At 38.8% G+C, this 21,325-nt stretch overlaps 1 protein-coding gene across 2 annotated transcripts in view; it reads left to right on the top strand.

Annotated features, from left to right (window-relative positions):
• DYM (dymeclin) overlaps positions 1 to 21,325 on the top strand; it is a 347,109-nt gene that overhangs the window by 75,367 nt on the left and 250,417 nt on the right. For both annotated transcript variants that reach the window (XM_036246013.1, XM_036246014.1), the window contains exon 6: positions 8,560 to 8,632. In XM_036246013.1, the coding sequence (XP_036101906.1) occupies positions 8,560 to 8,632 (73 nt within the window). The remainder of the gene's footprint in view (positions 1 to 8,559; positions 8,633 to 21,325) is intronic.

The raw sequence follows: 21,325 nt of genomic DNA, 5'->3' as shown, positions 1-21,325 counted from the left end.
TATAGCCTGATAACTGGTATTGTGATCCCACCTACTTTGTCCTTCTTTTTCAAGATTGCTGTGGCTATTCGGGGTCTTATTTGGTTCCATATGAACTTTTGAAGTATTTGTTCTAGTGCTGTGAAATATGTCATTGGTATTTTGATGGGGTTTGCATTGAATCTATAGATTGCTTTGGGTAGTATGGACATTTTAATGATGTTAATTCTTCTAATCCATGAACAAGGTATATGCTTCTACTTTTTTATATCTTCCTCTATTTCTTTTTTCAATGTCCTGTAGTTTTCTGCAAATAGGTCCTTTACTTCTTTGGTTAAGTTTATTCTTAGGTATCTTAATTTTTTTGCCATGATGGTAAATGGGATTGTTTTTTTGGTTTCTCTTTCTGTGAGTTCATCATTGGTGTATAAGAATGCCATCGATTTCTTGACGTTAATTTTGTATCCTGCCACTTTGCCAAATTTCATTTATTAAGTCCAGTAGATTTTGATGGAGTCTTTAGTGTTTTCTATGTATAATATCATGTCATCTGCAAATAATGAGTTTCACTTCCTTCTTTCCAGTTTGGTTTCCTTTTATTTTTTCTTCCTGTCTGATTGCTGTGGCTAAGACTTCCAGTACTATGTTAAATAAGAGTGGTGAAAGTGGGCATCCCTGTCTTGTTTCTGTTCTTAAGGGAAATGCTTTTAGTTTCTTCCCATTGTGTATGATGTTGGCTGTCTATATGGCCTTTATTATGTTGAGATATGACCGCTCTATTTCCACACTGCGGAACATTTTTATCAGAAATGGGTGCTGGATTTTGTCGAATGCTTTTTTAGCATCTGTTGATATGATCATGTGGTTTTTATTCTTCATTTTGTTTATGTGGTGTATCACATTTATGGATTTGCGAATATTGTACCAGCCTTGCATCCCTGGGATGAATCCCACTTGGTCATGGTGAATAATTTGTTTGATGTATTGCTGGATCCGATTTGCTAGTATTTTGTTCAGGATTTTGGCGTCTATGTTCATTAGGGATATTGGCCTTTAGTTTTTTTTCTTTCTTGTGTCTTTTTCTGATTTTGGAATTAGAATTATGCTGGCTTCATAAAACGAGTATGGAAGTCTTCCTTCTTCTTGAATTTTTTGAAATAGTGTGAGGAGAATGGGTGTTAGTTTTTTTTTGAATGTTCGGTAAAACTCCCCGGTGAATCCATCCGGGCCTGGGCTTTTGTTTGCTGGGAGAGTCTTGATTACCTCTTCAATTTCCTTAGTTGTTATTGGTCTGTTCAAGTTTTCTATCTCTTCCTGGTTCAGTTTTGAGAGACTATGTGTTTCTAGAAATTTGTCCATTTTGCTTTGATTGTCGTATTTGTTGCCATATAGTTGTTCATAGTAGCTGTTAATGATCTTTTGTATTTCTGTGGTGTCAGTTGTTACTTCTCCACTTTCATTTCTGATTTTGTGTATTTGGGTTCTCTCTCTTTGTTTCTTGGTGAGTCTAGCTAAGGGTCCATCAATCTTGTTTATCTTTTCGAAAAACCAGCTCTTTGTTTCATTGATCCTTTGAATTGTTTTTTTGGTCTCCATTTCATTTATTTCTGCTCTGATCTTTACTATTTCCTTACTTCTACTTGCTCTATGGTTTTCCTTTTGTTTGCTTTCTAATTCTTTAAGTTGTGAGGTTAGATAGTTAGAAATTTTTTTTGTTTCTTGAGGTAAGCCTGTAGTGCTATGAACTTCTCTCTCAGAACTGCTTTCACTGCATTCCATAGATTTTGTGTCATTGTGTGTTCATTTTCATTGTTTTCCAGGAAGTTGTTATTTTCTTCCTTGATCTCCATGGTAACCCATTCGTTGTTTAATAACATGCTATTTAGCCTCCATGTGTTCAAATGTTTTTGCATGTTCTTATTGCAATTGATTTCTAGTTTCATGCCATTATGATCTAAGAGATGCTTGATATGATTTCAATCTTCTTGAACTTGTAGAGACTTAGTTTATGTTCTATCATGTGGTCTATCTTTGAGAATGTCCCATGTGCCCTTGAGAAGAATGTGAGTTCTGTAGTTTTGGGCTGTAATTCTCTGTAGATACATATATATATATATATATATATATATATATATATATTTTTTTTTATCCTCACCCGAGGACATTTTTCCATTTTTTACTCAGATAGAGCGGGAAGGAGAGAGAGGAAGAGAGAGAAACATCGTTGTGAAAGGGACACATCGAGTGGCCGCCACTCACACAACCCAACCAGGGCTGGGGACAAACTGCAGCCAAGGTACATGCCCTTAGCGGGAACCGATCCCGGGTCTCTGGGACCGCAGGCTGACGCTCTAACTGCTGAGCCAAACCGGCCAGGGCTAGATATCTATTAAATTGCTCCTGGGAAGGAGCAATATGGCCACTGTCCTGCGTGGCTACAACTCAGCAAAAGCTCTGAGCGCCCTCCAATTCTCTAGTGTCCCCACATAGTTCCAGTCCAGTTCACCCTCCCCCTGCCAGAGCCCAAGGTGAGTAGCTGTGGCTATTTTAGCGTCTGTCCCGGCTCTGGGCTGTGGAGGTACTTGGGAGTTTAACCCGAGGGTGCTGCTCACAGCTAAGGCCGCTGCCGTCTGGGGGCTCCCAGCCCCCCTCTCATGCTTCCACATGCCTACCAGGATCCAGTCAGTGTCCATGGTTATATGATCCTCGCAAGTTGCTTTTCTGTTGGTTTTTCCCAACGATTTCTTTTTATTTTAGTTGTAATTCCAGTTTGGTCCTGGGAGACAGTCTGTGTAGCTTCCATTCACTCCGTCACCGTTTTGGAATCTCCCTCTGTTATTTCTTTTTTAAAATTTTATTCGTTTTTATCTGTATTGTAGAAAGTATTACAGATGTCCTCCTTTTTTCTCCCATTTACACCCCATTGACCCCCTCCTCCCTACTCTGTTATTTTTTTATCTTTTTTTTTGAGATATATATATATAAAATAATCCTCACCCGAGGATATTATTCTATTTATCTTCAGATAGAGTGGGAGAGAGAGAAAGGGAGGGAGAAAGGACAATGTGGAGGGACACATCGGCTGGCTGCCTCCCGCATGATCCCAACCAGGGCCGGGGACAAACTGCAACTGAGGTACATGCCCTTGGCCAGAATTGAACCCACTACTCATTGGTCCGCAGGCCGATGCTGTACCGCTGAGCCAAACTGGCCAGGGCTCTGTTATTTCTTGATTGATTTTTAGTCTTTGTATTTGGCACAGTGTGGTATTGGACAGCATTGAGAAACTGATAGCTTGACTTTATTAATGTAAAGAAAACAACAAAGATTAGCTCTCTGTTAATATTTCTTTAATAACTACATGTAACCTGATTTAAATGACCCATATGTTTCTTTTTTCTGGCTGCTACTTTGTTTTCCACCAGTGCTGTTTTTTCCTCTTCTTCAAGTAAATATTTTTAAAAAATATTTTCTCCCTCTCTTCCTCTCCCACTCGGATGGAAGATATTTTATTATTCTCTGGTCCTCTCCCTAAGGCCAAAATGGGAGTTTGGTATCTTAGCATTTGGTACCAAATGGGTGCCTAAAACAAAAAATAGGAACCGAAGTGTAGTTTCAGGTATAGATTATTAGAGCTGTAAGGGAACACAGATATCATCTTGTCTTTCTTTGCTTCTTCCTCTGGTGACACGCCTAGAAATCAGAGATGCCGGTTAGGGCTTGAGAGTGAGAGAACCCTAGGGGTAAGGGTGGGATTTCAGTGACCTTGTTCTGCACAATACCATAATAATAGTTTATCATTTTTTTCATTGTTTGAAATTACTTCCAAATTGGATATTTAAGGCAAGGACTGAACTTCCGGTATGTGTTGAATATGTAATAATATGTCACCTCGATGTGTAAACTAATATGTAGTATTGCAGATTTCTCTCCTAATGTAGCTCATAGTACTCACTTAATGGGGTTTATAGTTGGTGTCGTCAGTGAAACATGGGTTGGTTGACTGGATTTCCCCCCCAACTTTGTATAAAATCACGTCTTTTTATTTTTATTTTTATTTCCTTTATTGATTTTAGAGAGAGAGAAAGTAAGAGGGATAGAGAGATAGAAACATCGATGAGAGAGAAGATCGACTGACCGCCTCCTGCATGCCCCCCACTGGGGATCAGGCCCACAATCTGGGCATGTGTCCTGATTGGGAATCGAACCGGTGACCTCTTGGTGCATTGTCAATGCTCAACCACTGAGCCACACCGGCTGGACTGAAAACAAGTCTTAAAAATAATTTAGCAGGTTTTTCTTTTTTTGGGGACTCTGGATTTGGGTTTAGATCTGGGCTCTGCCCTTACTGTAAATAAACTAATCTCTCTGGGCTTTGATTCTTCATCTGTAAAATGATGGTAATCATACCCACTCCTAAATAGTTATTGTCAGGATTAACGTGGGATAAAGAGAATGAAATAATCAACACAGTGCCTTTCCAAAGGTAGAGTTCTCAGTGTACATTAATGTTATCTCCAGAAGCTAACATTTAAAATACTGAAGTATTTGGAGCTATGGAGGCTATTTAAAACACTTTAAGAGATAAAACTGGGTTGTAAACTTCACAGTTCAGTAAACATACTGAATCTCTGCAAAGTCATTTGCTCAAAGGACCTCAGTTTACAATGTCATTCAAATTTGAAGGACTTTTAAGATCATCTTTCTGAAATGCATGAGTATGTTACTATAATTTTTAGCTTTTTTTTTTTTTTTTTTTTTTATCCTCACCCGAGGACATTTTTCCATTTTTTGTACAGACAAAGTGGGAGGGAGAGAGAGGACGAGAGAGAGAGGGAAACATCGATGTGAAAGGGACACATCGAGTGGCTGCCACCCGCACGACCAACCAGGGCCGGGGACAAACTGCAACCGAGGTACGTGCCCTTAGCGGGAACCGAACCCGGGTCTCTCCGGACCACAGGCGGACGCTCTAACCACTGAGCCAAACTGGCCAGGGCTGTTACTATAATTTTTAGAGGCTGACTTTATATTTACCTATTTTTAATGGAACTAAGAAAGATATTTATCCTCATCTGAAAGCTGAATGATATAAATACTGCTTTGGAAATAATGTTGTAAGAGTGACTTTTGCTTAATGTCAAACCTGGCAAGCAGTCAAATCTTGTCACTCTTCACTTGATATGCAATTATTTGCTTCTAGATTAGCCCAGAAACAAGCATAAAGTATTCTGCAGGATTTTCTTTTTAAGATAAATGGAAGTTGTCAGAGAGTTTAGCTGGAAATTGTTTATTCTTGTCTTTCTTTTTGTTAGAGCTTGGGCCTTGATATGTTACATTTTACTTGTATATATTTTTTATTATTTTTATTATTATGTTAAATAGGTAACAAAGCTGTGACTATACTCCTTAATTAACTCAGCTGTAAACTTGGCCAAGGTCATGATTTGGATCGCACATTGCACTGAATAGAGAATTTTTGTCACCATTTTAAGATTTAAAAATTAGATGTGTTTATACCCCTGGAAGAAAAAAAACAATCAGGCACCATCTGTGGGTCCTGAGTGCTTGTTCCTCCACCTTCTATAACTAAAACACTGCTGGCTGCTTGATTTAACAGGGGTATGTTACTAAACTGTCCAGTTCATTTGGTCTGAAATAAGGAATCAATGAATGATTTTGAATGTTATTCTTGGGCCTGGCCAGTGTAGCTCAGTGGATTGAGCATCAGTCCCATGGACTGAGAGGTCCTGGTTCGATTACCGGTTAGGGCACATGCCTGGGTTGTGGGCTTTATTTCTGGTAGGGGATGTGCAGAAGGTGGCTGATCAATGTTTCTCTCTCACATCACTGTTTCTATCTCTCTCTCCCTCTCTCTTAAAAAAGAAAAAGGTCAATAGCCCTGGCCAGTTTGGCTCAGCGGTTGGAGTGTTGGCCGGCGGTCCAGAGAGACCCGGGTTCAGTTCCCGCTAAGGGCACGTACCTCAGTTACAGTTTGTCCTCGGCCCTGGTTGGTCGTGCGGGTGGCAGCCACTCGATGTGTCCCTTTCACATTGATCTTTCTCTCTTTCTCTCTTCCTCTCTCTCCCTCCCTCCCATTCTACCTGAACAAAAAATGGAAAAAATGTCCTTGAGTGAGGATAAAAAAAAAAAAGAAAAAGGTCAATAAAAACATTAAAAAAAAGAAATGTTCTTCTTGTGTCTGGGTCACTACATTCTATAGGATGAACCCAGAAAGATGATTCAACAAACATGTATTGAGCATATATTATATGCCAGCAAATCAGGTTGTTGGAATTGGTTGTTAACTGATGTGGTTATGTTGGATAGCTTTGACAAGGAGAAGAGTTTTAGTTAGATCTACTTATCACATAGCCTCATAGACAAATGTTACTTATTTCCTTGTTTTACTTTCTTCACTTGAACTAATAAGCCTACCTTAGTGTGGTTATTGAATTTTATTCTTGCTGTATTCTTCTTAGCTTTGACTGGTGTGTTCATTGTGATTTAATGTTCTACTCAAGTTTGGCACTCACCTCTCAGAGGGTTACTGTGCCAGTTCTATTTATGGCAAGGCAGGAAGGGGTTTCTTCATAATTTCTGACTACTAGGTGATTGTGGTCTAGAAAAAAGAATTGCTAAATTTTTTTGAGACTCCAAGTGCTTTGATGCTTTGGAAATAGCTATTAGAGTTATACTTAGACAGCTGGGTTCAGTTCAGCAAACATGTATTGAGTATGCATCACATGCCAAGCTCTTAGTCATCGTCCTTGAGAAATGTAGAGTCCAATAGGGGCCTGCTTACATGTAGAAAGAAATTATGATATAATGTAGCCAAAATATGCAGTGAAAGACATGCGCAAGGCATAGATGTGGTCTAGATGATTAATTTTGTTCAAAGTGAGGCAAGAAAGTTGGGTTTTATGGAGGAAATGAAGACTTAGGATGGTTCAGATGGATAAAGATTGGCTTTAAAAAAAATTAGGTTTTTATTGTTGGAGGCCATTCCAGGCAGAGAAAATGTTATTGAGGAGGCATAAAGTAGCATGTAGCAGGTAGGTTGGTATTGCTGGAATATAAATTGTGAAGGGAATAATGGTGGAAGATAAGGTAAAAAGGGATGCAGAGCCTGTATATTGTGAAGGGTCTGGCATGCTGTACTTTGGAGCTTAAGAGTTTTTTCTGGTACACAGTAATCAACTTAAAGCAATTGAAAAGATCTAAGCCAGGAGACCATAAGGATGGAATGTAATTAGGTCCCTCTGATAACAATCTAGAGTTAGGATTGGAGAGGAGTAAACTTAAATGTAGAATAAGGAAGGTTTAAAGTTCAGAAGTGAGTTTTAATTTAGCAAACTTGTTCAACTGAACCGAGATAATGAAATAATGAACGAAGGCATGACAGGGAATGAAGAGGAAATAACAGAGAGGTGACTGTGTAATTGAGAGGACCTTGAGATTGAATGAGAGAGAGAGCGCAGTCTGTGTTTTGGGTTTGGGTTAACTGATGCAGTCACCAAAAAGGAGGATAAAGAACAAATAAGTGGGTTTGAAGTGTTGGGACAAATGAGTTCAGTTTCAAACATGTTGAGCTTGAGTACTGATGATGCATCTGGGGGGAGATTACCAGCAGACAATTGGATATAACGATGAAGTTCAGTGGAGGGACCAAGAGGAAAACTGTAGATTTAGGAATCACCAGCATACAAGTGATGACTGATAAAGGAGATTGTAGGGAGTGAGAACTGAGGAGAAGAGAGCCAATGGCAGTGCTCCGGGAGCATACCAATAGTTAGTTGAAGGGTATTCTGAGGAAGTGGATACTGGGAATGAATAGAAAGAGAGGTAGGTTAGAAATAAGGTGTCATAGGAACCGAGGGAAGAAAGAATTTCATGGAAAAGTAGGTGTGTAAGTCTTGTCCAAAGCCAGAAGTCACTAAGAGCTGTTTGGGACAGAGGAGCATTTCCATTGGGACGGTTATTTGCAGCCTACCTTTGTTACTTGTACTATGACTTGGAAATCTATTTTACCTTTGGCTTTTTGTCTATAAAGAGCAAACATCTCTTACTCATTGGCCTCTTACTCATTTTTAGTCTGTGATCTGTGGAGTCTCCACACATTCAGAAAAGGTTCTTTGAGTTCTATCAAGAAGATCAAGGGCAAGGTCAGATATTTATTGAGGGGAGGGAGTACAGGTACTCTACTCCTGATTCAAACAAAGCAGCTAGAATAGCTTGATTGTTATGTATTTTATATATTTGACTTCAGTATAAGATTTCATTTGAAAAAACAGTGCAGTATAAGAAGTTTGAAAACTACTGGCCTACAGGAGTCATAAGATACCTTCAAATGTTAAAAACTATATAATTGATAGCTGGTGTTCAAAATTCCTCTACTAGATGAAAATCATAATAGATGTTAACGTGGTCATGACTTGGATTTTATTCAGAAGTCAACATTAATGTCTGAGTTTATGTAATAATTACAATTCTTGTTCTCATTAGGAATGAAAACTGAACTTCTAAACAACTCCATTCTATTTTATACTTTCTTAATAAACTTTTTATGTGTCTTACCAGGTTCCAACTCAGAAGATCTCTTGGAAGAATTAGTCTGCTGTTTGATGCAGTTAATCACTGATATCCCACTCCTGTAAGTTCTGGCTATGCCAGGGTTTGTTTTATCTTCTTTGTATATGGTAATTCATCATGTTGAAGAGTTTGTGGGTCCTAGCGTAGTACTTTTATGTATGCCTTTTAAGAGTTGTACATTCATGGAGTTCTTTTATCTCTCTTGCCTAATACTATTTAAACTCTTACTATCCATCAAAACAAGAATTTTGAGTTGTTGAGGGGAAAATAATCAATACTAAACATCTGGTAGGCACAAAATTAGATTAACCTCTGTAATAAGAGAACTTACAGGTTTCTGTCAACAGGGTTTAAGAGCAAAGAAATTAGAAACTAATTCAGATGTGGTAGGTGCAGCTAGTTGTTAATCCATTATTTTTCTCTCCTCCTTCCTTACTTTCTGATTTTATTTATGGCCATTTAGGGAGAGGTTGGATTTTCAGGTCCATCTTTTCTTGAAGCTAGATGTGGTCATTGAGATGTAGGGGGAGGTTCTCCAATGAAAGTATGAGTAAAGCTCTTTAAGAGGCCTGACTCAACTAGGAGGCCTATCTTTCTGTTCTTGACAGCCCTCTTTTCTGCTGTCCTTTTGAGTTATGTGGCCATCTTGGCACCGTGAGCCAAGAGACTCACAGAAATTTCTGCTTTGATGCAATTGAGCTGTTGAACCAGTCATCACTACCAGTCCCCATACCCTCTGTCGCCCCCTGGACTTCTCATGTGAGAAAAATAGACTTTTATTTTATTTAATGGATTTCTTTCACTGCAACTGAATGCAATTCCAGCATGATTCAAAATGTTTGTTTTTTTTAAAGAGCTACTGTCAACCTTTTAAAAAATTGTCTCTCTGAGGAACCTTTTTAGACATTTTTTTTTTCTGAATTGCCTCTCCCCCTTGTAGGGCCAGAAATCATTATAATATCTGTGATGTTTTTCCCCTCAACTAAGTTTCATTCTCTTGCGGGATGATATCATCCCTGTTGAGAATGTGTATTTTAAAGAAATTATTTTTTTAAATAAAGAAGTAGATTTTAAGATTTATCATCATAGGATCTCAATCTACATGGGAATATCTTTGGAAATGTGCTATTTTTCCATGGTCCAAAAAGGAAAGACAGGTATTTATGAGAAAATGGGCTCCTGGCCTCTGTTGTGCATAAGCGTAGCATCCAGAATTGTAATACAGATTTAGAAATGAGAACCACCAAACCCTGTTGTGATTTGGCTGGTGATGTGTAGCTCGGAAGGCAGGGTAGAGATTCCTGAGGAATCACCTGATAGGGAAGGTAATGGGGGAAAATGTCCCATGCATCTAGAACTCTGTGACAGACACAACTATTAGCATGCCTGATATACTTTTCTCATTTTCCTAACAGATCTCCAGTATTGTTTGGGGGGCCAGTATGTGGCCAGCTTAGTTTTTAGGCACCTTGGGAATGGACTGTGCCTGAAATGTGGCCCCGTGACAGTTTGGGCTAATTTTATATAAGCAGAAGTTGTGAGCTTGTAGAGCCCGAACCTTCAACTTTTTGCTCTTTGTCCTTCTCCTCTTGCTTTCTGGAATGTGGAGGCAGCACCGAGGCCATCTTAAAAGTATGATGAAGACTGCCGCATGCAAAGGATAGTGTCCCAGGAGCATGAGATGTTGATGATATTATGGAACTGTTATACCAACCTTAGATCACTTGTCTTTGTGTTTCTCTTTATATCAAAAAAAATAAACCCTTATTTTGGTTAAGCTACTATGGTTAGGTTTCTGTTACATATGGTCTAAAGTTGTCCGCTATTTACTTGTAATAGTATGTGTGATGCTTCATGTGTTCCTGATTTAATTTTAGGAATAGCACTACCTCTATTACATTATGTTCTTACAAATACCAGCAATATCTTTTTTTGTTGTTGTTGATAAAATATCTTAAAGTTAAGGGGGATGGAAATAGTAAATCCCTTTACTAGTAAATAAGCCACGAGTACAACGACTAGACCAGCCACTTAAACACTCTTGGGGAGCAAGCAGACAGTGTTGTAATATATCAAACATTTCAGTGTTTTAATGTGTTTATACTTTTTAAATGAACTGAAAATGCACAGACAACCAGATGTCTTGTATTATGTACACTCAGCTTTAACCAGCTGCTGAAACAATTTCTTATGATTTAATATTCTTGGAACTCCATCCTCCAAGAAAGTTTGTCTTGGTAACTGTTTCTATGTGAAACCAAACTATTCTTTCAGTGTTTCATCTACTGTAACTGTAGTGCAGTGTTACAGATCAGCTTATAATTTAAGGAGGAATATTAACATATGGAAACCGGGATGCTCTCACCTGAGCATCATCAGTCTCGCTATGAACTTTCATGCTAACGTTGGCATGCCGGTGCTCCGTTAGCAGGCAAACAGCAAGAGGAATCTAGTTCTAATGACCACCGAGGGCAATTCCAAACTAGCTTACACATTTCTTATGAGACTATGAAATCATTCTTTTAATATTGAAAGTAAGTGAGAGAACATAGATATTTAGAGATATGTAAACTAAGTTTTATTTATTTATTTATTTTTTATCCTCACCCGAGGGCATTTTTCCACTTTTTGTTCAGATAGAGTGGGAGGGAGAGAGAGGAAGAGACAGAAAGAGAGAAACATCGATGTGAAAGGTACATATCGAGTGTCTGTCACCCACACGACCCAACCAGGGCTGGGGACAAACTGCAACCGAGGTACGTGCCTTTAGCGGGAACTGAACCCGGGTTTCTCTGGACCACAGGCCGACGCTCTAACCACTGAGAAAAACTGCCCAGGGCAAGACCTGTAAACTAAGTTTTAAATGATACTTCATTATTAAGAGAACAGGATCCCTGTAGTAGTTTAGATATAAACTCCCAGAATTTGAAGGAATTATTTGTGATGAAAATTGGCTTTTAAGTCAATACTGCTTTTCAGTTTGGATTTCTTGATAAAATATTAATTCTCTGAGGTGCTTAATCTCAAAGTCAGATTAAAATTGCACATCTTACATGATTTCTTCCTTAACTTCTCTCAGCATTTAGATATTTAAAGTAAAGATTAAGTCATGCATGGGCTCATGATTTGACATTTTTCAGTGTAGATTGGGTTGATCCACTAGAATTGAAATGTCTTCCAAAAGTAAAGCCTTGTCTTTAATTATTATACCTGCTCCTTGATCTCAAGGAATTGAGTGGGAAAAGAATAACGTACGATAAAGGTATTTTTCTCAGGACACTAATGGAGGGTACCATAAGAAGAACGTGGTTGGCAGAACAGAGTTGAAAGTAGAACACTTAGAGTTTGTGACAGTGTGTCAGCTGTTAGCATTACTGTAGTGGTTGAGACCCCATGACTCCACCCAGTGGTGGAGGTTAGGTAGGTTCCTAGCATCAGAAGCAGTTAGATTGTATGGGCCCCAAGCTTATGTTTTAGAGACTGCTTGTGATGCTTTTCATTATTAAATATAAGTTATTTTGAAGACTAGAATTGATTTTTTTCTTTTATGTCTTTTTATCTGTTTTTGTAGCTGTAGTTTTCTTAAGGCTATTACTGTTAGCTGTAAATGATGATGCCATTGTCAAGAACAGGCCCCACTCCTTTTCTCTCATGCCACCACTCTGAACAGGTGCCTGTGAAATCTGCCCTGAGTGGGCTTTTCTGTTGGCCCCAGGTCAAACACAGCCTCTTCCTCTGGGCTCCATTTATGTGTTCTCCTTTATCAACCTGTGAATCATGAGCACTGGAGCTGCTTCATTCTCAACCTGGCCCTCATTTGCATATTTTAATTAATTAATAAATTAATTAATTATTTTTATCCTCACCTGAAGACATTTTTTCCATTTTTTTGTTCAGTTAGAGTGGGAGGGAGAGAGAGGAAGAGAGAGAGAGAAACATCGATGTGAAAGGGATACATTGAGTGGCTGCCACCTGTACCACCAACCAGGGCCAGGGACAAACTGCAACCGAGGTACGCACCCTTAGCAGGAACCGAATTGTCTATTGTTTCTCTTGTATTTCTCAAATAAAATTAGAATGTGAGCTCCATGAAAACAAAGATTCTTCTTGTGCCAGCATTTATTTTGCTCATTGCTGTATCACTTATACTTGGGTTAGTCTGACTGTCAAAAAAATTTTGTTGAATCAGGAAATCAGTAGGGGCACAACCTATTCAGTGTGCTTAAAGCATTTTGTTTGTTTCTCAGCATCTTGTCTGTATGGAAACAACATTGTGCTAAAACATGTTCCATTGCAAAATATACTGGCTCAAAAGCCCTTTGTAGTTTGTACATTATATTATAAAAATTTAATGTCTTATAAACATTAGTAGTAGAAAGGGGCTACTAGAAGCTGAAACACTTGAGAAATAACATCTACTGATGTTAGGGAAATGGTAGATTAACTAGTTATAAATACTGACTGTTGTGGGGTCATTTAGTTTAGGAACAATCAGCTTATATCTCAGTAGTCCCCAGATTATCCCTCTACAGTATAATACTTTATTTTTTTTTTGAGTTCATCCTCAGAAAATGTATATTGTGAAAATACTGTGTGTCTGTTCTGTACTAGGCCCTGGGCAAAGAACAAGTGACTTTTGAAGAGCTCAGAGATGGATAGATATATAGACAGCTCAGAAAGAGAAATAGCTGATGAATGCTACAGTCATTTTAAGCTGTAGTGATTAGCAGTGGCTAGGTCATTAAAGAGGCAGAAAGGAGATGGATAGGGCTCTCCTGGGTATGAATAATGAGAACACTGTATTAGTTTGATTAGAGCAGAGGGTTTGTGGGAAATTAGGGATGGAGAAGCTATGTTGTTTGATGGTGTAAAGACTTGAACGTTAGCAGGAGTAAAGGTTTGATTTTGTTTAGGGTTCCTTGTTTATTAGAATACAAAAGAACAATATATGTATTTTAGAGCTATTTCTCTAAAATACATTTTGGAAGTATTTGGGGAGGGGTAAAACTAGTTAAGAATTTTATAAATTCACTTTATCCACAGGAATTTTTAAATCTAATAAAATGATATCAAGTGCACATTGATTCAACCCTTAGACTAATGCTGTTGGCTTAGATGTTATATGATGGAAAATTAGAATATTGAAACTTTTGGAGCTAACACTGAGTAGTACATGGTTTAAGAACCTGAAGAGCCATAAACAGTTTCCTTCTGAATTCTGCAAGTTGTTGGAAGAGAGTGAAGGAACTGGAGAGATCCATGGTTGGCAATAAAGGACCTAACTGTTGGGGAAATGCCTTTCTACAGCCTTGCATGTAAGATACCCACTTACTTCTGCAAATGCAGACTCAACAGGGTGGGTGGCTAAAGCAAGTCAGCATTTAAATTTTAGGTGCTGTCAGGTAAACATCTAGTATAGCTTTCTGGTGGAATTAGGTATTTGTGACATTACAAGCACTGAATTAAAGATGATAATGTTTTCATGTATCATTACAGTTTTTTATGTTAAGTTCACAATAGCTTTTTAGCTTTAAAATGGATTTCTGGTACCTCAGGGAGAAAAATCCTAGTTAAAAAATTTTAATATATAAACGGTAACCTAGTTAAAACATTTTAATATATAAACAGTAACAGTTTATTGAAGAAATCCGAGCAAAATATGTCCAGCACCACAAATGTTTATATTACAAGATATGTGGTCAGATTTTTAAATAAATGTTTAACTGGCTATTACCAAGAAGTATAGGATATATCCTGTGGTACAAAAGACACCACTGAGGCAGATGCCTTGGTTTAGCACAGAGCTGCCCAGCTGAGGGGTGTCTAGTCCATAGTCTGTAGCACTGTGGCATCTCTCCTGGATGTGGTGGATGGGCAGGAAGATGCTGAGCAGGTTGATGAGTGGCAGCAGCAGGAGTCTGGAGCGTGAGTACAGCTGCACCATGTGGCTGCTGGACAACAGCGAGTACACCTGCACCATCCAGAGGGATTCCAAAATGGTGGCAGAGTGAATGGAAGCTACACAGACCGTCTCTCAGGACCAAACTGGAATTACAACTAAAATAAAGACAAATCGTCATGTAAAAGCAACAGAAAAGCAGCTGGAGAGGACCCATATAACCAGAGACAGGAAAAAGGACACTGAATTGAGCCTGGTAGGAACTGTGGAGGGGTGAGAGAGCAGGTTGGGAGCCCACAGACAGCAGCTGTTTTAGCTGTGAGTAGCTTCCTTAGGGTTAAATTCCCAAGCTGATGCCACAGCTTAGCAGGCTGGGACAGAGCACTAAATTAGCTACTGCCATTCACCCTGGGCTCTGGCAGAGGGAGGGTAGACTGGACTGGAACTGTGTGGAGACTCGGAAGCTTGGAGAGATGAGAGGGCAATGGGAGTTTTCTGCTGAATCACTCCCTCACAGGACAGTAGCCATCTTACTCAAAGAGCCCCTTCCCAGAGCCTCTGGGAGAAGCAACAGCCCCTCCTTCAGAAATTTAACACCACCCAGCCAGGCCAGAGAAATGCCACTTTAGGCTCATTAACAGCCAGCATCTTCTCCACCCTCTGGAAATCCTCTTACCTTAAACACCTGAGGAAGTTTTTCATTCAGTTGAGGGCTACAATCCAAGTCTCAACAAGTAACCAAGACTAATAGCCTCCAGGCAAAAAGCTAGAGGATAACTGAACCTTTCCTGGACTTGCAGATCTGTCCAGGAAAGTAAGACTTGACAGTGGTGTTTAATGTGGATCCTCCCATGTTCATCCAAACCCAGTAGAGGGAGCCACAATCAGCGGAAAACCAACACCCACAGGGAAAATTTGGCAGGCTCCAAAACCCACTGTGATAGCCAAAATGGTGAGACAGAGAGACAAATCCCAAATGAAATAACAAGAGAACTCTACTGAAGATGAGATAAGCGAAATGCAGTTAAGCAAGTTATCAGATAGAGTTCAGAGCAATGATAATGAGGAAGCTCAACACTGTGAGTAAAGAGATAGAAACACTGAAAACCACCCAACTGGAAATGAAGAATGCTGTAGCAGAAATAAAGAACACATTGGAAGGCATAACCAGCAGAGTAGAGGAAGCTGAGGACCGGATCAGTGAATTAGAAGACAGGGTAGAAAAAAATCACCCAATCAGAAAACCAAAAAGAAAAAACAATTAGCCCTAGCCAGTTTGGCTCAGCGGTTAGAGTGTCGGCCTGCGGTCCAGAGATACCTGGGTTTGGTTCCCACTAAGGGAGCGTACCTCGGTTGCAGTTTGTCCCTGGCCTGGTTGATCATGTGGGTGGCAGCCACTTGATGTGTCCCTTTCACGTTGATGTTTTTCTCTCTCTCTCTTCCTCTCTCTCCCTCCCACTCTTTTTGAACAAAATATGGGAAAATGTCATTGGGTGAGGATAAAAGAAAAAACAAAGAAGAGGAAGACAGCTTAAGAGAACTGTGGGACAGCATGAAACGTAACAACATTTGTAACAACATCTGCATCATAGGAGTTCTGAAAGAAGAAGAAATGGGCAAGGGTTTGAGAATATATTTGAAAAAATAGTGACAGAAAACTTCTCTAACTTGGTAAAGGAAAAACCATTAAAGTTCAAAAAGCACAGAGAGCCCCAAGTAAGAGGAACCCAAACAGGCACACACCAAGATACACAATAATTAAAATGCCCAAAATTAAAGACAAAGAGAATTCTAAAGGCAGGAAGAGATACGTAACAGGTTATCTACAAATGAACCCCCATAAGGCTCTCAGCTGACTTCTCAACAGAAACACTACAGGCCAAAAGGGGATGGCATGAAGTAATCAAGGTCATGAAAAACAAGGATCTGAATCCAAGACTACTTTATCCAGCAAGGCTATCATTCATAATAGAAGGTGAAATAAAGAGCTTCCCAGACAAAAAAAAGGCTAAGGGAATATATTAGCACCAAACCAGCACTGCAAGACATGTTAAAAGGACTGCTGTAATTAGTAGAAGAAATGGAAAGAAAAATACAACCCCAATAAACAAAAAATGGCAGTAAATAAGTACATATCAATAATAGACTTAAATGTAAATGGATTGAGTGCTCTGATCAAAAGACACAGAGTACCTGATTGGATAAGAAAGAGTGAGTCATATATATGTTGTTTACAAGAGACCCATCTCACAAAAAAAGACTCATATAGGTTGAAAGTAAAGGGATGGAAAAAAATATTCCAAGCAAATGGAAAGGAGAAAAAAGCTGAGATAGCAATATTCATATCTGATAAAATATATTTCAATAAAAGGTCATAACTACAGACAAAGAAGGCCATTACATTATATTGAAAGGATCTATCCAACAGGAAGATATAACCTTGGTAAACATACATGCACCCAATATAGGAGCACCAAAATATGTTAAACTTCTGAAGGACTTCAAAGGAGAAATTGACAGCAATACAATCATAGCAGGGGATTCAACACCCCGCTGACATCACTGGATAGATCCTCTAGACAAAAAATTAAGGAAAACGGAGACTCTATATGAGGCACTATATCAAATGGATTTAATAGATATCTACAGAGAATTACACCCCAAAACTGCAGAATTCACATTCTCTCGAGTGCATATGGGACATTCTCAAAGATAGACCACATGTTAGGACCAAACTAAGTCTCTGCAAGTTCAAAAACATTGAAATCAGCCTTGGCTGGTTCAGCTCAGTGGTTAGAGTGTCGGCCTGCGGTCCAAAGAGACCCGGGTTCAGTTCCCGCTAAGGGCACATATCTCCATTGCAGTTTGTCCCTGGCCCTGGTTGGGTCTTGCGTGTGGCAACCACTTGATGTGTCCCTTTCATGTCGATGTTTCTCTCTCTCCCCCTCCCTTCCACTCTGTCTGAACAAAATATGGAAAAATGTCGTCAGGTGAGGATTAAAAAAAAAAACCATTGAAATCATATTAAGCATCTTCTCATATCACAATGTATGAAACTAGAAACAATTACAGCAAGAACATGCAAAGACATTTGAACACATGGAGGATAAATAGCATGTTATTAAACAATGAATGGGTCACCAAGGAGATCAAGGAAGAAATTAAAAACTTCCTGAAAACCAATGAAAAGGAATACACAACAGCATAAAACTATGGGATGCAGTGAAAGCAGTCCTGAGAAGGAAGTTCATAGCACTACAGCCTACTTCAAGAAACCAGAAACATTGACTATCTAACCTCCCAACTTAAAGAACTAGAAAGTAAACAAAAAGAAAAACCCAGAGCAAGTAGAAGGAAAGAAATAGTAAAGATCAGAGCAGAGATAAATGACATAGAGACCAAAAAAACACACCAGAAAACAAACAAACAAACAAAAAAACAATTCAAAAGATCAATGAAACAAAGGACTGGTTCTTTGAAAAGATAAACAAGATTGATGGACCCTTAGCTAGACTCACCATAAAAACAAAGAGATGACCCAAATAAACAAAATCAGAAATGAAAGAGGAGAAGTAACAACTGACACCACAGAAATACAAAGGATCGTTAACAAATACTATGAACAATTATATGGCAACAAATTGGACAATCTAAATGAAATTTCTAGAAGCACCCGTAGTCTCCCAAACTGAACCAGGAAGAGATAGAAAACTTGAACAGACCAATAACAACTAAGGAAATTGAAGATGTAATCAAGACTCTTCCAGCAAACAAAATCCTCAGCCTGGAGAGCTTCCTGGGGAAGTTTTACTGAACATTCAAAGAAGAACTAACACCCATTCTTCTCAAACTATTCCAAACAGTTGAAGAAGAAGAAAGACTTTCAAACTCATTTTATGAGACCAGCATAATTCCAATTCCAAAACCAGATAAAGACTATACAAAGAAAGAAAACTACAGGCCTGATGAACATAGATGCCAAAATCCTTAACAAAAGATTAGCAAATTGAATCCAGCAATACATTAAAAAAATTATTCACCACGACCAAGTGGTATTCAGCACAGGGATGCAAGGCCAGTACAATATTCTCAAATCAATAAATGTGATATGCCACATAAACAAAATGAAAGATAAAAACCATATGATCATATCAATAGATGCTAAAAAAGTATTTGACAAAATCCAGCACCCATTTCTGATAAAAATGCTCAGCAATGTGGGAATAGAGGGATATATATATATTTTTTTTCTTTTTTTTACCCTCACCTGAGGATATTTTTGCATTCATCTTTAGATAGAGCGGGAGGGAGAGAAGAAGAAAGTGAGAGAGAGAAACATTGATGTGGGAGAGACACATCGAGTGGTTGCCACCCAGACGACCCCAACTGGGGCTGGGGACAAACTGCAACCGGGGTATGTGCCTTTAGTGGGAACTGAACCCGGTACTCTCCGGTCTGCAGACCGAAGCTCTAACTGCTGTGCCAAACCAGCCAGGGCGAGGGATCATATCTTGACATAATAAAGACCATATATGAAAAACCTACAGCCAACATTATACTCAAAGCGCAAAAACTAAAAGCATTTCCCTTAAGAACAGGAACAAGACGGATGCCCACTTTTGCCACTCTAATTTAACATAGTACTGGAAGTCGTAGCCACAACAATTAGACATGAAGAAAAAATAAAAGGGATCCACATTGAAAAGGAGGAAGTGAAACTGTCATTATTTGCAGATGACATGATTGTACATAGAAAACCCTAAAAACTCCATCAAAAATCTACATTTAATAAATGAATCTGGCAAAGTAGCAGGATGTAAAATTAACATCAAGAAATCGACAGCATTTTCATACACCAAAAATGAACTCACAGAAAGAGAAACTAAAAAAAAAAAAAAAAAAATCCCATTTATTATTGCAGCAAAAAAATTAAGATACCTAGGAATAAACTTAACCAAAAAAGTAAAGGACCTATTTGCAGAAAACTATAGGACATTGAAAAAAGAAATAGAGGAAGATATAAAAAAGTGGAAGCATATACCTTGGTCATGGATTGAAAGAATTAACATCATTAAAATGTCCATACTTCCCACAGCAATCTATAGATTCAGTGCAATACCCATTAAAATACCAATGACATAGTTCAGAGACCTAGAACAAATACTTCAAAAATTTATATGGAACCAAAAAAGACCCCGAATAGCCACAGCAATCTTGAAAAAGAAGGACAAAGTAGAAGGGATCACAGTACCGGATATCAGGTTATACTACAAAGCCATTGCAGTAATCAAAACATCCTGGTACTCTGGCCGGTTTGGCTCAGCAGTTGGAGCGTTGGCCCACAGACCAAAGAGGCCCAGGTTCGGTTCGCGCTAAGGGCACGTACCTTGGTTGCGGTTTGTCCCCGCCCTGGTTGGGGTTGTGTGGGGTGGCAGCCACTCGATGTGTCTCTCTCTCATTAATGTTTCTCTCTCTCCCTCCCTCCCTCCCTCTCTCTCTCTCTCTCCTGCTCTATCTCAAGATAAATGCAAAAATGTCCTCAGGTGAGGATCAGAAAATAACAATAAAAAACAGTTTGGTACTGGCACAAGAACAGGCATATAGATCAATGGAACAGAACAGAGAACCCAAAAATTGATCCAAGACATTATGCTCAATTAATATTTGACAAAGGTGGCAAGAGCATAGAATGGAGTAAAGACAGCCTCTTTAATAAATGGTGTTGGGAAAATTGGACAGCTACATGCAAAAAAGTGAAGCTATATACCACCAACTTACACCATACATAAGAATAAACTCAAAATGGATAAAAGCCTTAAATGTGACTCATGAATCCAGAAAAATCCTAAAAGAAAATATAGACAACAAAATTTCAGACATCATACACAGCAGAATTTTCACTGATACAATGCCTAAGACGAGAGCAACAAAGGAAAAAAATTAATAAATAGGACTACATCAAACTAAAAAGCTGTGTATCATAAGAAACAATCATCAAAATGGAAAGGGAATCAACTATATGAGAAAGTATAATTTCCAATGATACATCAGATAAGAGATTAATTTCCAAAATATATAGAGTACTCATACAACTCAACAAAAGGAAGACAACCCAATTAAAAAATGGCAGAGGACCTTAATAGACACCTCTTCAAACAGGACCTGCAAATGGCCAAGAGACATGAAAAAATGCTCAACGTCAGTAATTATCAGTGCAATGCAAATTAAAACGACTATGAGGTACCTACCACCTCACACCTGTCAGAATGGCCGCCATCAACAAATCATCAAACAACACGTGCTGGAGAGGGGGTGGAGAAAAGGGGACTCTAGTACACTGCTGGTGGGAATGCAGACTGGTGCAGCCACTGTGAAAAACAATATGGTGTTTTCTCAAAAAATCAAAAATTAAACTGCCATTTGACCCAGTGATCCCACTTCTAGGAATGTATCCTAAGAAGCCTGAAACATCAATCAGAAAGAATATATGTACCCCTATGTTCATAGCACTATTTACAATTGTTAAGATCTAGAAACAGCTCAAGTGTCCATCAGTACATAAGTGGATAAAAAAACTGTGGTACATATACACAATGGAACACTATGCATCTATAAGAAAGAGAGATCTCTTATTCTTTGAGACAACATAGACGGACCTGGAGAGTATTTTACTAAGTGAAATTAGCCAATCAGAGAAAGACAAATACCACATGATCTCACTTATTTGTGGAATATAATGAACAGAATAAGCTGATGAACAAAATAGACCCAGCGATATAGGAAGGAATATGGTTCAGACTGACCAACCTCAGAGGAGGGGTGCGGGGAGGATGGATGAGATGAACCAAAGAACTT

The sequence above is a fragment of the Molossus molossus genome, unplaced genomic scaffold (assembly GCF_014108415.1).
Source record: "Molossus molossus isolate mMolMol1 unplaced genomic scaffold, mMolMol1.p scaffold_m16_p_6, whole genome shotgun sequence".
NCBI lineage: Eukaryota > Metazoa > Chordata > Mammalia > Chiroptera > Molossidae > Molossus > Molossus molossus.
The sequence above is the reverse complement of the archived record's forward strand: the minus strand, read 5'-3'. Positions and strand labels throughout refer to the sequence as shown.